The sequence below is a fragment of the Phycodurus eques genome, chromosome 15 (genome assembly GCF_024500275.1).
Source record: "Phycodurus eques isolate BA_2022a chromosome 15, UOR_Pequ_1.1, whole genome shotgun sequence".
NCBI classification, from domain to species: domain Eukaryota; kingdom Metazoa; phylum Chordata; class Actinopteri; order Syngnathiformes; family Syngnathidae; genus Phycodurus; species Phycodurus eques.
The window spans coordinates 5,133,616-5,151,877 of NC_084539.1; the positions used below are offsets into that span (position 1 = coordinate 5,133,616).

Below are 18,262 nucleotides of genomic sequence, written 5' to 3' on the forward strand. Positions count from 1 at the left end.
CATGACTTGGCACTAGACCCTCATCATTCATGACCCACTTTCTGATCATCTGGCCAACTAGGGAACAAACAGCAGCAGGGAAACTATGCAGAACGTGTGAATGATAGAGATGAAACTTAATTTTATGTCATGATATAATGACCATAACAATCATGTTTATTAGTATCCCAATATTACTAAAATATATACAGTAGGGCCTTGAGATGCAAGTTTAATTTGTTCCGTGAGCACGCTCGTAACAGGGCTGGGAAATAAATCAAAATTTAATTGTGATCTCGATTTTGGCTTCTAACGATCATAAAACATAATCGAAAAAAAATAAATCAATGTGCCGAACGCCGTGTTGTGTGTGTCCAAGTTCCTGCGTTGTGAAAGCACCCTGAACACACCTGTGTTGCTTGCGAGTGTGTGACGTACTGTATGTCATTCTGCCGTTCCTAAGCATACTTCACAACCGTTAAATACACCCCAGTTGGCGTTACTGTAAAACTAAACTCACAACAAAAAGAACGGCACACTTCATTTTAGAAACATTGCCAGCTTATTGCCAACACTCCATGGAAAACCCTATTGACGGGCTAGCTAAAATTAGCATTTGCTCACGGAAGGGCTTTACCTTAAATAAGAAATATTCACACACAAACGCTGTACTAACACATACAGACAGGTAACATAATACTCTCAGGAAAATATTCTTCCTAATCTGTAAAAAAATTTTTTAATTAATAAAGTTATATTGTGACTTTCCTCTTCTGCTCTACTACTACTACTATTTATTTTTACTCATTATTTTTATTAATATTATTTCACTATTATTCAATAATAATAAATATCAAATATCCATCACAATACTAAGAAACACATTGCCAGCATTCTCCATTCTGCTTGACCTAACAGCCGAACAGGACAACTCTAACCTTAAAATGAATGAAAATTCATTCCAGCATCCCCCTAAGAAACCCCAAAATTTGTGTCACTGTGTATTCTAATGAGCAATAACACTTTATAATACAGTACTTAATAAAGACATAGAGTAAATACATTAAATAGAATGTAAATAATTAAACCGTTTTTGCAATTTTGCTTCAATTCAATGGTCATTGTGGTGCTCCTTCTGGTGTGTATGCCTTGGCCACTTGGGCCCAATACTGACATCCATGAACACAGGCGCCCACCAGATGGGGAAAAGACGCGATTATAGACAATAAATACCGTAGTTATGGTGATAGTAACCACAAATGTTATATTTTATCAGAAAAGCCAAAACATTTTTTATCTCTAGCAATTGTCAACTGAAAAATCGAATTAAAAAAAAAACCCTGCAGATTTCAGTTATTTTAAATTGTCACCTAAAATTTTATCAGATTTAACTCTTTAATTAACTCTAGAGAATAAAGTTTGGTCCAAATAATTGTAGTTTCCTTCTCTACATCAAATCAGAAAAATACACATTTGGAATTTTATAAAATGGTGTATGACGACATGCAGGTTTGACTAGGTTGTGCACTGGTATTTAAAAACAATAGACCATGGAAGGAAATAATGTGTCTATAAAACAATCCAATCTGAAGCACTGACAAGAAACTACAAGATATAGTTCAAGTGAAAATGCAACTGGCAAACGGTTCAATCAGACACTTCTACTACGATGTGATATGATTGTGTTGGCTGCTGGCAGGGTGGCTTGCAGGATAAGCAGTTATTTCGAGAGTTTAGGCCATTATGTAACAACAATTCTCCCCCAAAGAGGGGCAAGTGGAAGATACAGTACAGGGTCACCCTTTAAAATCCCAAACAATATTTTAGAAGAAGAGGTATTTCTGCTCGGACTCAAAATGACATACACATACATGCAAACACCAAAGGCATGAAAAAGGTGACCCAAAAAAAAAAAAAAAAAACCAAAAAAAAAATAAAAAATAAAAAAACAACTATAAGGGGGTCTGGTGGGATAACTCAGGCCCCTGCAAAGAATTGTTTTTATTTTAACATAAATTAAGCAATCTGGAAGACTGAATAGTACAATAAGGCAAAATAAACTAATTTTCTTCACACAGAAAAAACATTTATTTTCACCGCTCAAGTACATGTTGATGTACAAATTTAAAATTAAAATGATATTTGCCTCATTTCTTTTCTTTTTTGTTCTGGCCTCCAACTTGAGCCAGGCCCATCTCCACCTGCACCTGATGCCTGCTTCAAGCTGTGCCACATGAATAGCATCCTCCTCTTTAAGCACTCTCATTCTGGTAAAGAATTGACTAAAATCATTGTCTGTTTCACTTCATTTGTCACTATTACCCTCTTCAAAGGCTAATCCCAAATGCACCTTCCAGGAAAATATTAAGTACAATATTTTTCTGTTTTTATTTGTCATTTCTGAATTTGAAGTTAGTTCATTCTGTGTTGTGACATCATCCCTAACATCGCTCCGTTGGTTACTACATTTAACATTAACATCCGTAAACTAATTTGATATTTGTATGCGCCTTTCCTAATTAATACAGGATGTACGAGCGGATCAACTCTTTTCGCTGATGTTACGTGTGCTTTGTGGTTCCGCTGGGACCACAACCAGGGCCACGACCCGCAGCACCGCAACGCGAAAACACAAAAGACCAGTGCAATAAATATGACACTGGCTGATCTGATGACCAAAAATGTTGCTTAAACGCAAGAATAACAATAGAAGATGTCCACTCCAGAGGTGAGTAGAGTAGCCAAACATTGTACTCAAGTAAGAGTACTGTTACTTGACAATAATGAGACTCCAGTAAAAGCAAAAAGTAGTCCTCCAAAAAATTACTTAAGTGTAAAAAGTACACAGTGAAATAATTATTCAAGTACTGAGTAAATAGTGAGTAACTTCAGATTTATTTTTTTTAAACTACAGCATGAACATCAATTAAAAAAAAAAAAAAAAAAGACAAAATAAAATGTGACTGTGCACATTCTGATCTTGCTGTGTGTGTGTGTGTGTGTGTATGCAATTTACTGCACGGTAAGTAAGCTGAACTATCCACGTTGGGGCAGACAGTGCCAGAAAAAATACTACAATACATGAAAGCTGTTGTTTTTGTTCATCTAAATGTAAACGAGTCGCGTGTCGTTGCCTTCATAGTGACGACGACCTTCCCAACATGGCCGCGACGTAGGCACGGCGATCAGCGGGACTGGCTTATCTACTGTTAATACCTATGCCCAGGAAGCCCAATAGAAGACGTGTGAGGTCATGTGACTTTCTTCTGTCGTTAGATTGGTGAACTAGACTTAAACATCACTAGCGGTTAAATGGGACTGGCGCCAAATGCAGAAGTCGTAGTCTCGCGCACGAAAGTTGATAAATAAAAGTAGCGAGCGACATTGACATCATTGTAACGGAGTAAAAGTACTGTTACTTCTTAACAGCAGACGCGGTGGAAGTGTCTCTTTCTGGTCTCGTCAACTTCTGTGACTTATCCAAAGCAGGTCCCGAGCGCACAGGCGGAACCTCGGGCCAATGCGCTCCCGTATTAGTCCGCCGTGGAGTAATATTCACAATTACATGGATGGTGGATGTGTGGAACGGATCTAGCTGCCACTGTTCAAGGAGTACGAAACAACCTATGATGTCAGCGACGACGGCAGTGACCTCAGACTCCCCACACCCCCAGAAAAAACTCATCGGATCTATACGATTCACGTAAATGGCCTATTTTGAGTTCAAAACGGCGCATTTCGCCAAAAGGAGAGTGGAAAATATTTTAACAGCATTCACTTCAAACACTGAAATAAGTCTATTGTCTTGTCTATTGTCTCTGTGTAAATGGATTACAGAAATAGTGAGGTTTACTGGTAGACAATGACATGAACTACAGCATGGCAACAAACATCCGAATGACATAATATTTTGAAAATGTCATAACCTTCAATATTTAGCCTATTCACTTTAACTGCACTAAATCAGAACAAGCACTGAGAATTCATGAGAGGCTCTGTCTGTTAATATTAGTATCTTACTACTTCCCTATTAAATGTATTGCTTTCTCATGGCCTGTGTGACACATTCTTGCAATTGTATTGTAGCAAACGCTTACTCGGAGCAAGTTGTAATTACAGGTCAATTTTCCCAACAACACAACTTGTAAATACATAAAGACGTATCAAAATGTAAGTAAGAGTTCAGTAAAGATATGGCAGTTGCATTTTCCAAGAATTCTTATTACAATCTAAACAAAGTCATCAACAACTGCAGCCAAGCACTTTTGATATGTTTTTGAGCAACACTCCTCACAGGGCAACACAACGGCTTATCAATATATATTAAAAATAAATAAATAAAAAATAAAAATGAAATGGGGGGTGAGGGGGCAAAACAGTGTTGGAGAAAAATGCTGTCCGAGGATGCCCCTTGCTGGCGAGAACGCGTAGGGCAAGTAAGGATGCTCGTCGTGACATTAGTACAACCAAAATGTGTAATGTAACTAATGTTACCTTTAGTTGAGTTGAACGACAAATATTTGGACAGGCTACTCAAATAGCACTAACGTATTGACAGACCATTGCACATGCCTTTGCGATGATCAACGATTAAACGCAACCAAAATGTTAGAAAACTAGCAGCAAGTTAGTACTCCTTAAAAATACCCATGGCGGTATACAGTAGATCCAGTACTTAACACAGTACATTAATGTGGCACACAGCAGGTGCAACAACGCCCAGTATGACTTTGCGTTTCTTTCCGATGAGACGCTGTATAACGGTAACACATTACTATTAGGCCAATCTGTTAACACCAAGTATACGCCAATGCTTTAAAACGAACACCACGGATCGATTTAGTACTTACTCTGAAATATTGAGTAGCATATCTGCTCAGGGAGAGCAAACCCCCTCCGTTCACAGGCATCACGCACTTAGCAATGGCTTAAAGATCGCTCAATGAGCGCGTCAACACACAATTCGACTCACTTTAAGACGAAAGGATCACAATCTTAAAATAGAAAAAACGCCCCTCCCAAATTACATTCTGCGATTGAAAATAAATAAAGAAAGAAAAAGTTAACGCAGTCATGCAAAAAGTAGCGCCGAGTACGCTTTGCTCGGGACAGATGATACCAAATGGCAGTGAGCGAGGAGGGGCGGAACAAAATAAAAACTAAATGGTCCAATGTGACAACAAACTAAATGCATTGTTCTACATCGCTGCTGCCCTCTAAACTACACGTAGATTAAGGTGATTATCATAAATTACGAAAACCGATTAGCAATTGTGTAAGGTGCTGACGCGTTAAATACCACCGTGATGGATCAGTCCAAAATTCACATTGACTTAAAGGCAACCTGCTGTGAGCCTTCGAGACAGGCAGCACAAACAAGCAGTAAGTACTGTACTGCAAATAACATACAAACACAGTGAACACCCGAGGACAGGAAATTATATTGTCTTCAGCTTATTTTGAGTAAACAATAGAAAATTCGTGTGTTTGACTGTTGATTACAATTTGATCATTAAAACGTCACTTTAACAGCCTCCACAATTGTGACATTTTGGAGCCCAGCTGCATTTGGATTTGGTTGAAAAGGACGTTTATGAATGAGGAGAATAAGAGCAACCCATTTCCACATCATTCCAACAATGTTTGGATGAGGTTAAGGTCATCCAAACTCTCTGTGCAGGTCAGGCAGACCCAAACAATAACAAAGAGCCATTGAATAAAAGCACACAATGGTATGTGAAAAATGCAAAGATATCATACATGAGTCAATGAGGCATCAGTCTGGAGAAAAATAGATTACTGTGTGCAGCGGCCCCACAATAGCCTATTAATGTTACATTGTATGTGTTTGTGTTTCAGTATTATCTTCTGTACCAGGCCAAGCACACAAAACACCACCTGGCTCTATCAGCATAGTTCAATTATTCAACACATTGAGACATTAAATTAGTCCACTCAAATGCAGTTCAGTTTCTCCAGCCTCAATAATTAGTCAGACAGTAAAAACAATGAACTGTCCAGGCAGATGCTGGTTAATTATCATTCGGCATGCAGGAGGGGTCACATATACTGTTTGTGTTCAAATAAAGGGCAAGAAGCCTGGGAAATACTGAGTCAACCAAACTCTGATAAAATGCAGTTGTGCCAAGAAGAGAAGGCTTTGTTTTATTTTTGGACCAAGTACTCAACTCAGCTTTACTGTATTTATATAGCGCTTTCACAACAGCTGCAGATGTAACAGAGTGCTGTACATAAAAACTAAATTAATGATAACACAATCAGAGGCAGCAGAACTGGGGAGGGGTGCACTGGTGGCTGTGTGCCCCCAAAATACTGTGCCCCCCACTCCAGAAGTTGTTCTGCCACAATTGAATACAATCATTCATAACCAAACAAAATATTCTTCTCCAATTAAAGTACACCATATATTCCTTCACATACAGGAGGTGCAGAGTTTAATTATATCTTGTTGTGGCATGTTGTTTGAAGTTTTTAGTAGATGTGAGGAGGAAAACTGAAGACTCAATGGACCAGTATGAGGGCACCGGGATCATAGATGTTGCGATCAAAGCGGGCATGCTGTCATTCACGTTTGCTACAAGCCGAGTTTGAAAGTAAACAACCAACTATAGTTTTCAGATAGCCGATATTTTGTCTGTTGGTGAGGAACACACATACAGAAACATTGGTTAAATTCTACTGTCCCATTTAGTCATCTCTCTTACTTCACTTAACTTTTTGAGAGCAGAAACATTCTTGTCCATATCACCTTCGGGACGCAAGTAAAAAAAAAAAAAACAAATAAATGTGTAGATCTCTTAGTGTGAATTGATGGAATGAAAAAAAAAAAAAAAGGTCATGCATGAAAATTACTATAGTACGTCTACATGTAGCTTTCTGTTAGTCCAAATTGTACCAGTGCCAGGCAGGCAATAACTCAATATATTGTTTGCTTCAGAGTGAAATACTCCCAATTTCTCATATCATAGGTTGATGAAGAAATGGAGCAAACATTTGAACATCCTTCAAGGGTGCAGTCGGTCTTTAGCAAACATTTAGACCAGACAAGAAGCCATTTGACTCACAACACCATCATCTTGCACCATTTAAATCAACGTACCATCATAATAGCTGAATAGCTGCGCGAAGAGAGGCGACGAAGATACAAGTAATGGGCTTCTCGGGACCAGCAGAACTTGCGGTTGGACTTAAAAAGAGCAGTTGTGGTCTGGTCAGATCCAGGCTGATCCCTGTGAGAGAAAAAAAAAAAAAATACATTTAAAAAAAATCATATGACCGAGTAATATTATAGTCTTACTTTTACAGTATGAAATAAAAGTTAAGAAAATACACTGAACAAGTCAGAAAGGGTATACAGTACAGGATCTGTATTAAAGTTACACCCAATCTAAAGATTACATTGTCATATTCAATCTCCAGCCACACAGCATAAGGTATGCCTGTACAAATTTAAGAGCCATAGAATACAAAAACTAGGGCTGGGCGATTAATCGATTGAGCTGATTAATTTGCCAAGGTGCACTGCATACACTGACTTCATGGTTGCGAACGGAGAGGAGCTAGTTTACCAAAGCAGAATCTGAGTTGCCAATTTAGCAATTCGGTCACTATATTTAGAGACTTTTCTGATGCCTGTAGCGGGTATTTTTCAAAAAAGTGATGAGCGAGTTTAATTTCTTGGAAGAAACAAACAACAACGGGTCAATCACAGAGAACATTTCCAAAGAGAGGATGCACATTCACGCAAACTAAAATCAGTTACCAGTATTTATCCACAAGTTGGAAACCTTTGACTTGAGGTATGCTCTTCTAAGCCAGAAACATTTTGCAGAGGTCACCTTGCCTCACCTGCTCAACTCTACTGTAGATGAGAAAAGAGCATGAGAGAACTGGATTACTCCTATAACCACCTGAGCCAAGCAGTTTGACGATAATTTTTATGTTAAATTGTTGAAATTTAAACATTTTCGTAATTTGTTAAGCATCATGTACAACCCCAATTCCAATAAAGTTGGGACGTTGTGTTAAACAAATAAAAACAGAATACAATGATTTGCAAATCATGTTCAACCTATATTTAATTGAGTAGACTACAAAGAATATATTTAATGTTCAAACTGATCAACTTTATTGTCTTTAGCAAATAATCATTAACTTAGACTTTTATGGCTGCACCACATTCAAAAAAAGCTGGGACACGTGGCAAAAAAGACTCATCAATGTGTAAAGGATATCAATGTCAGTAAATACAGTTTGGCGCTACATCCGTCAGTTCAACTTGAAACTCTACAATGCAACGCAAAAGCGATTTATCAACAACACCCAGAAACGCCGCCGGCTTCTCTGGGCCCGAGCTCATCTAAGATGGACTGATGCAAAGTGGAAAAGTGTTCTGGGGTCCGACGAGTCCACATTTCAAATTGTTTTGGGAAATTGTGGATGTCGTGTTCTCCGGCCCAAAGAGGAAAAGATGGTATGGACGCAAAGTTCAAAAGCCAGCATCTGTGATGGAATGGGGCTGTGTTAGTGCCAATGGCATGGGTAACTTACACATCTGTGAAGGCACCATTAATGCTGAAAGGTACATACAGGTTTTGGAGAAACATATGCTGCCATCCAAGCAACGTCTTTTTCATGGATGCCCCTGCTTATTTCAGCAAGACAATGCTAAACCACATTCTGCACGTGTTACAATAAGCGTGGCTTCGTAGTAAACTAGTGCGGGTGCTAGACTGGCCTGCCTGCAATCCAAACCTGTCTCCCATTGAAAATGTGTGGCGCATTATGAAGCATAAAATATGACAACGGAGACCCCGGACTGTTGAACAGCTGAAGCTGTACATCAATCAAGAATGGGAAAGAATTCCACCTACAAAGCTGCAACAATTAGTGTCCTCAGTTCCCAAACATTTATTGAAAAAAAGATTGATAACAATGCTCCTGTGCTTTGTTAGTCCAAGACAATAATAATAATAAAAAAGAACACAATAGCCAAGGCAGCTGTCTTTGTAAAAATAGATCTCTTTGTACAAAAAATTCAGCATGTACAAAATGTACAAAGCTATAACATTCTCTTTTCAACCAATCAGTTTGGTAACGTTAGCAACTGTTAGCAAGTAGCAACTCAAAACTTTTTTGGGCTATAAATGGGGGAAAGAAATTAGTTTAACACCAACGATAATTAACAAGAGCTCAGGTTTTTACTTCCAGGTATTTACATCTGATGCTGGTACACAATTGAAAAGATAGTATTTGTAACGGAACAGATACAGTAGATTGAATTGGAAAAGACTTAATATTTTGTGACAAATCCTTGATGATTACACTCTATTTTCAATAGCAGTACCAGTGATCTGCATGTCCAATCAAAACGGGTCTAAACCTGTGTGCTCCCAGTTGGGCTGAATCTGGGCTGAACTGATTTCTCATACAATCCAATAACCAACATGATTCCAGACTGATAGGGCAGCATTGCTTTGTGGGTGAGGAAAGCCAAATGCATGATAGAACCTGCTGCTTTTCCACACGCGGAACAGACTTGTCAAAGTATGAGGGCAAGACATTTCTAGTTATTTCTGGAATGGTGCACAAATTAACTCCAGTACAAAAAGTTAACAGCTTGATCACCTTGTTAGGTGGTGCTGAGGCAAGAAATGTTGGTATCTCCTTCCAAGATGTCCCTGAATACCAGCAATGATACAATCAACCAACAGAATGCTATAAACATGTTTGTTGTTGAAATAATTCATAATTCAAATATTTTTGAATTATTTTCATTTCAATACAACTCCACAAATGAAACTGGCCTTCTTAGAGTTGTGGTATACAGCTGTCAAACATTGGCTGATGGAGGCTACTAAAGCCTTCTACATTTGAAAAAGTATACTTTTGCTGACTCAAAGAAGGTACATGCAGATGGGATGGAACTTTAGTTATGGTGATTTGACTTATTTTTTAACATTGTCAAATGTGAAGAAGCAACTTAATGTGGCCAATTTTGTTGCTTTTTGAAACATACTGTAGCGTGTTGGAACTAGGTGGACAGAGATGGGTGGGAGAGCTTTTGGCACCACTGCATTTGAGTCTGGGTGTGGTGGACTGTTCTAAGGCTGTATTTCTGGATAATTATTACGTATTCCTGGAGTAATGTTTTATTTGGGGCACAATAGATTAAAAGATGACTACCATTTGTTTCATCATCACATATCATAATTTCTCGTGTATCATGCGCACCCCCCCCCCCCCAAAAAAAAAAAAAATGTCAAAAGACTAGTGCGCATTATTCATAGGGATAGGAGAAAATGAAAAAAAATTTCACATTTATTAAATGTATGCTGCCATCTAGAGGTTATGAAAAAGCTGTACACAATCCATCCATCCATTTTCTACCGCCTATCCGGGTCGGGTCGCAGGGGCAGTAGCTTTAGCAGGGGCGCCCAGACTTCCCTCTCCCCAGCCACTTCATCCAGCTCTTCCAGGGGGATCCCGAGGCGTTCCCAGGCCAGCCGAAGGATGTAGTTTCTCCAGCGTGTCCTGGGTTGTCCCCGGGGTCTCCTCCCGGTGGGACGTGCCCAGAACACCTTCACCAGGGAGGCGTCCGGGAGGCATCCGAATCAGATGCCCCAGCCACCTCATCTGGCTCCTCTCAATGCGAAGGAGCAGCGGCTCTACTCTGAGATCCTCCCGGATGACCGAGCTTCTCACCCTATCTCTAAGGGAGAGCCCGGACACCCTGCGGAGGAAACTCATTTCAGCCGCTTGTATCCGGGATCGCGTTCTTTCGGTCACGACCCACAGCTCATGACCATAGGTGAGGGTAGGAACGAAGATCGACCGGTAAATTGAGAGCTTCGCCTTTCGGCTTAGCTCCTTCTTTACCACAATGGACCGATACAAAGTCCGCATCACTGCAGACGCTGCACCGATCCGCCTGTCGATCTCCCGTTCCATTCTTCCCTCACTCGTGAACAAGACCCCAAGATACTTGAACTCCTCCACTTGGGGCAGGATCTTGTCCCCGACCTGGGGAATTTCTTTATGGTTATGTTTTGTTTAATGATCATGCTTTTCTGAAATGCTTGACGGTTTAATTTGAATCTCATAAAAATAAAATGTGTTTCAGCTTGGTCCTTTATTGTTCTTCTTTAAAGAATTCTACACATCTTACAAATTCTGCCTGGGTAATCAAACATATGAGCACAACTTTGTGTTTTCTCATTTACTAATACAAAGAGGGCTGTGAATTTCAAAATGACAGCAATTAAATAACGTATTATGTGTTCAAATAAAGTGCTTAACTGAAAAAACTAACAAAATACAGGTAATACTTCATGCTTTTTTTTCTGAGCCGCTTCTCCTCACTAGGGTCAGCGGGCGTGCTGGAGCCTATCCCAGCTGTCATCGGGCAGGAGGCGGGGTACACCCTGAACTGGTTGCCAGCCAATTGCAGGGCACATACAAACAAACAACCATTCGCACACACAGTCACACCTACGGGCAATTTAGAGTCTCCAATTAATGCATGTTTTTGGGATGTGGGAGGAAACCGGAGAGCCCGGAGAAAACCCACGCGGGCACGGAGAGAACATGCAAACTCCACACAGGTGGGCCGGGGATTGAACCCGGGTCCTCAGAACTGTGAGGCCGACGCTCTAATGCCACCATGCCGCCTTGTTTTAGGATGATATACATAATTCCTTTAAGTCATAATACAGTACTTAATGCCACATGACTGGATTAAAACAGGTTTTATATATCACAGGAGGATTTAGGAGAGAACCCGCAATAAATCTGGCTATTTTCTATACTACTTCACGTTATGTGGCTTTTTTTGGCTGATTAACAGAAATTCCTTTAAACAGCTAGCCTCAGTGTTCAGTTTATTTTTTTTTTAGATATATCAATTTTTGGGCGGCACGGTGGGCGACTGGTTAGAGCGTCTACCTCACAGTTCTGAGGACTGGGGTTCAATCCCCGGCCCTGCCTGTGTGGAGTTTGCATGTTCTCCCCGTGCCTGCGTGGGTTTTCTCCGGGCACGCCGGTTTCCTCCCACATCCCAAAAACATGCATGCTAGGTTAATTGACGACTCTAAATTGCCCGTAGGTGTGACTGTGAGTGTGAATGTTTGTTTGTTTGTATGTGCCCTGCGATTGGCTGGCAACCAGTTCAGGGTGTACCCCGCCTCCTGCCCGATGTTAGCTGGAATAGGCTCCAGCACGCCCGCGACCCTAGTGTGGAGAAGCGGCTCTGAAAATGGATGGATGGATATCCATTTTTGAACTGTTTTTTGGACAAGGTGTTACCTTGCAGCATTTTAAATGCTGTCACATTTGAATTAGGTTGCACGTATTGGATTTGCCATTACAGGGAATATCAAAATAGGTGGAGATAACAGTTTGATGCCACTGTTATAATAATATTACCGCATAATAATTCAAGTACATTATTATTTTGAGAACAATTAACTGGCATGGAAATGTAGAACAATAAAAATAGATAATAAAATAAAAAAATATAATTAAAACAGACCAGGGATATGTTGCGGGACAGTGGGAGACTAGTTAGCACATCTGCCTCACAGTTCTGAGGACACTGGTTAAAATCCGACCTCGCCTGTGTGGAATTTGCATGTTCTCCCCGTGCCTGCGTGGGTTTTCTCTGGGTACTCCGGTTTCCTCCGGAGTACCCAGAAAAATAAGGCTCTGAAATCATTAAAAAAATAAAGCCCGCCCCTGAGCTGCAGGACTGTGTGGGAGTGTCCGCTGAAGGCGCTGGAGACGAGCCCTTCACCTGACTTCAGCCAAATAACTTCGCCAAATTAGGGATGCTTCACCCCCATTGCCATCGACATTGCACTGCGACGCAGGGGCCTTTCACACTGAACAAGTGCAGTGTAAAAAGGCCTTAACACACGCAACAACTCCGACTCTGACATTTTAAACGACGTCGCCATGGCCGAATGAGCTGTTTAGCTCCTTAGCTTGATATCTATTTAGCTACTTCGCTCACGCGCTCTGGAACATAATACTGTAAATGGTTAACTTTCTCTTACTGTAAGTGTCTCTGTTGTGTGGATGTACAGTAGGTGCGGCGCGTGGAGCAAGGCTTTGGAGTACTGGATGGACCCAACGCCAGTCCGCCGCCGGTCCACGGGCCCATTAGGGCTAATACATACGAGCTAAGGTGGTAGTAGCAGGCCACTTCGCAATGAAGCTGTCCAACTCACCATTGGCTTGCTGCGTGAGCTGCGTGCCGGGTAACAACAACAATGAGAATTTTTTTGAGTCTGGAAAAAATTTGGGTCCATTTTATTTATCAAACGGTAAGTCGATATAGTAATTATAGTAACAGTCCAAGATTACAGTAGGAAATATACAGTGGGTAAGTATTCAGACCCCCTTACATTTTTCATTCTTTGTTATATTGCAGCCATTTGCTAAAATCATTTAAGTTCATTTCCCCCCCTCATTAATGTACAGACAAGCACCCCATATTGACAGAAAAGTAGTCAGATCCTTTGCTGTGACACTCATATTTAACTCGGGTGCTGTCCATTTGTCCTGATCATCCTTGAGATGATTTTACACCTTCATTGGAGTCCAGCTGTGTTTGATTATACTGATTGGACTTGATTAGGAAAGCCACACACCTGTTTATGTAAGCCCTTACAGCTCACAGTGCATGTCAGAGCAAATGACAATCATGAGGTCAAAGGAACTGCCTGAAGAGCTCAGAGAGAATTGATGCAAGGCACAGATCTGGCCAAGGTTACAAAAAATAATTCTGCTGCACTTAAGGTTCCTAAGAGCACAGTGGCCTCCATATTACTTAAATGGAAGATGTTTGGAACGACCAGAACCCTTCAGAGAGCTGGCAGTCTGGCCAAACTGAGCAATTGGGGAGAAGAGCCTTGGTGAGAGAGGTGAAGAATAACCCAAATATCCCTTGTGGATGAGCTCCAGAGTTGCAGTCGGGATATTGGAGAAAGTTCTAGAAAGTCAACCATCACTGCATTCCTCCACCAGTCGGGGCTTTATGGCAGAGTGGCCCGACAGAAGCCTTTCCTCAGTGCAAGACACATGAAAGCCCTCACGGAGTTTGCTTAAAAAAAATAAAAAAATAAAAAAAAACACCTGAAGCACTCCAAGATGGTGAGAAATAAGATTCTTTGGTCTGATGAGACCAAGAGAAAACTTTTTGGCCTTAATTCTAAGCAGTATGTGTGGGGAAAACCAGGCACTGCTCATCACCTGTCCAATACAGTCCCAACAGTGAAGCATGCTGGTGGCAGCATCATGCTGTGGGGTGTTTTTCAGCTGCATGGACAGGACGACTGGTTGCAGTCGAAGGAAAGATGAATGCGGCCAAGTACAGGGATATCCTGGATGAAACCTTCTCCAGAGTGCTAAGGACCTCAGACTGAGCCGAAGGTTCACCTTCCAACAATACAATGACCCTAAGCACACAGCTAAAATAACGAAGGAGTGGCTTCAGAACAACTCCGTGACTGTTCTTGAATGGCCCAGCCAGAGCCCTGATTTAAACCCAATTGACCATCTTTGGAGAGACCTGAAAATGGCTGTCCACCAATGTTTACCATCCAACCTGACAGAACTGGAGAGGATCTGCAAGTAGCAATCGCAGAGGATCACCAAATCCAGGTGTGAAAAACTTGTTGCATCTTTCCCAAAAAGACTTGTGGCTGTATTAGCTCAAAATGGTGCTTGTACTAAATACTGAGCAAAGGGTCTGAATACTTCTGGCTGTGTGAAATTTCAGTTTTTCTTTTTTAATAAATCTGCAAAAATTTCAACAATTCCTTTTTTTCCCCCTTTCATTATGGGGTATGTGTCCATTGAGGAAAACTTTTAGCAAATGGCTGCAATATATACAGTGAAAAATTCAAGGGGGTCTGAATACTTTCCGTACCCACTGTATATTATTACAAAAAGCAATGCTTACAAGAAACTAAAGGAGTGAACATGCTCGGTGAGTTCTGTCTTTTTCATTATACATATGGCAGTGGAGTCTATTGCCATTTTTAGCTGTCATCTGACACTAGCTTCCCTGTGTTAATCTGGCAGCTAAAGCAAACATTTAGAAGCACATATGGAGAGGTTTTGATTTTATTTCAGATTCCAGTCAACTGCAATGTTGTGGCACTGAGGTCATGACTGATAGTGTGTGTCTCTATTGCATAGCGCTCTGGGATGAGTTAAGGCAACCTTTCTTTGTACAACATTGCCAGTGAATGGATGAACAGAAAAAAAATTCTCTTTTTTAGCCAGCTTCTTAATGTTAGCATTATCAGTCGGTAAGTCACAAATAACCGGCCACTGCACCAGATGTTAGAATATTTGTATGACAGATCTATATATAACAGATCTACATGAACCATGATTTACTTGCATGTCAAAAGATGCACAAAGTACTGGAACTCACCCAGGGGGCCTCCACAGTTTCCTGCCTGGTGGAAGAAGCTCTCGTTTGTTAAGGGGTACGATCCCCATTGCTGCCTGCATGATCGTAATGAACTTCTTAAACTTCATCTTCTAAAAAACCTCCGACGCAGAGCATCACACAGATCGCATCATCGATTAGCAGTGTTCCATTTTCTAACGAAAACCAGAAGCACCTCCACATCCTTCCTCATCTCCTTCCGCATTGCAAAGACTCTAAACTCTTTCTTGCTGCTTCAATGCATAGTCTCTTCATGCCAACAAGCCTCAAAGCAGCGATGATGCTGTAGCGTGACTACTACGAGTCTTGTCCCCGACCGCACACTCTTGACAGATGTCCTTTTGGCTTCTCCCAGTGATGGAGGATCAAAGGAAAACAAACGGCCACGTTCCTGCCAGGCGGTGGGCCGGCCGAGGGAGGATGACAGCACGTCACTCTTACATAATTGTGGAGCTTCTCTGAATATTAGACTAATGAAAACACAGCTTCTGCCATCACCACAGCCGCTGCTGCTGCCGTAGGGATAACTGTGGCATTAAGCCCTTGACAGATCATGCATGCTCCCCGCCCCCTTCTCCTCTAATCCCTCAACCAGGCTAAGTCTTCTCACCATTTATACCCAGACAGAACCATACTACCTCACCCTCACAACTACACACACCCTTCAGCCGGGGCTAACCCTGTTTGGTGGGTTAACTCAGGACAGAACTTAATCTTTGACTTCTGAAAATAACCAACAAAAGATCAGTCTTGATAGTAAGGTGTTGTGTATGCATGTGTGTACATGTGTGTGTGTGTGTAATTGTAATTGCAAATTTCACTGAATAGAGAATGATATCAGCATGCAAAACACATTTTGAGAGCATCATCAGGATTTTGAGAGCATTATCCTGATTTTTATGGGATCCAACTATCCATCCAATTGCTATACAGTTTATCATCACTAGTTTTTCGGGTGAGCTGGACTATCCCAGCTGACCTTTGGGTAAGAGGCGGGGTGCACCCTGAACTGGTCGCCATGCAATCGCAGGGCAGATATAGGCAAATAATCATTCACACTAACATTTACACCTAAAGGCAATTTAGTCTTCAATCAACCTAACATGCAAGTATGGGGAGAAAATGCAAACTTTGAAAAAAGAATGCCACACCGTGGATTCTAACTCAGAAATGTGAGACAGAAGTACTGCCCACCATGGCACATTAAGTGATATACAAGTGACATAAAAACCTCAAATGCCACGTTTTTGTGATATGAAAAGTCACTTCAAAAGACGTTCCGTTGGCTGTGTTCAGAATTATGTATTTATTAGTTTGGCTCTGTTATAGGTGTTCAGGATTTAACCCCTAGGTGGCAGCAATGCAGTAAAAGTGCCCAGTGTGCCGGAAATCAAGAAGTAGAAGAGACGAAGAAGAAATGTGACATTATATTAAATTAATGCTGTGCGGGGATCTATAAATAATGTAGATTAAAAAAAAAAGAGAAATACAAAATTTATTCATGAGAATGCCAAACTGACCAAACCCGACCGTGCAGAACAAGTAGCTCAGACAGTGACGGCCGGTCCATTGTGAAACTATTTGCATGATTGCTAATGCTACAAAGCTAGCTGCTAAATGCTAATGTAAACAAACTCCGTGTAGCACTTTCTGTCTCGTTCGTGATCGGCAAACTACTATCTTATTATCTTCCTGCCCCATTTACAGAGCAAACACAAAAACAAGGGCTTCAAGTACCAGGAAAAATTAGCTACTATATTTTGAATGTGTGAGGGATACATTTAGACAATGAATTACTCAAATAAGCATTGTCGTGTGCCAGTTTGCATCGGATACAGTCTCCATTAATCTACCCTTCTCTTAGCACATGGCACCGTGAGGTCCTAACAATATGACAGCAGTGTATTCATAGCCTCAGAAGAAACTAGTATAAGTCACAATCACAACATAGTCCGCGGCGGCGTGGGGGGTGTAGTTGGCTAACATGATGACAGTAAAGCCACACAGTTCCCAAAATTCATTGTGACATGCAAATTTTAATTCTTACAGCAATAAAGACGTTGTTGACGATGTTAATGTGTCTATGTTATCAGTAGTTTCGTTGAATGTGTGCCTTACTGTCACATTTTGGTTGACTTATGGCGCACGATGTCATTATCAAACAGTGACTTAAGTTTGTAATATAGTCACCTCCCAGTCAATTCAACTGGATACTCAGCATAGCCCGATTGAGCATTGCTTATTAATAACAAATATTTCTTTAACTATATAGTGTACACAGTTGCATGCCAACTGGGGCAAAGCTAAAAGCTTTCGTCGATACAACATGCGGTTTCGGCCGTTTCATATCAGTGTTTCGTCCGAAACTGAAAATGCACTTTTGGGCCATTTTTGGTCGAAACATTTCGGTAGCCTCGATTTCAGTGCATCATTTGTTGTTTTCTTTTTCCCCCTTAAAAGATGTGGTGTGTAAACTTTTTATATCGACTGTATGTGCAAAAAATAAAGCAGGTCAGAAACAAACATTCTACACCTAACAGGGTGTAACAAAATTCGGAGGCAGTCTGTAGTGGGACAGGAAACATACTGTATGTATTTTACATCTCACAGTTGTCAAGGTTTTATTTTTTTTTCTGCCACAATTGGTGCACGCTGTCTCGTTTTGCGACATTTGTCACGGTTCTCATGGCAAGCTAGGGTGTATGGTAGTTGTTTCGTCATGTTTCATTCACAGCGCGTCTGGCATGTGAATGTTTACGGCGCGTTGGGTTATATTACGATCTGATACGGCACCGGCGGTAT

General features: G+C 40.9%; 1 protein-coding gene across 7 annotated transcripts in view; it reads right to left on the reverse strand.

Moving 5' to 3' along the window:
- Positions 1 to 18,262, reverse strand: part of tjp2a (tight junction protein 2a (zona occludens 2)) — a 58,430-nt gene that overhangs the window by 28,646 nt on the left and 11,522 nt on the right. For 3 of the 7 annotated variants that reach the window (XM_061697593.1, XM_061697590.1, XM_061697591.1), the window contains exons 1-2: positions 15,443 to 15,950; positions 7,100 to 7,229 (exon numbers count right to left, since the gene is read on the reverse strand). In XM_061697593.1, coding sequence (XP_061553577.1) covers positions 7,100 to 7,229; positions 15,443 to 15,549 — 237 coding nt within the window. In that variant the 5' untranslated portion in view covers positions 15,550 to 15,950. Of the gene's footprint in view, positions 1 to 4,829; positions 5,165 to 7,099; positions 7,230 to 15,442; positions 15,952 to 18,262 lie in introns of those variants that run through there. The other 4 variants (XM_061697599.1, XM_061697595.1, XM_061697592.1 and 1 more) reach the window with 3 other exon arrangements.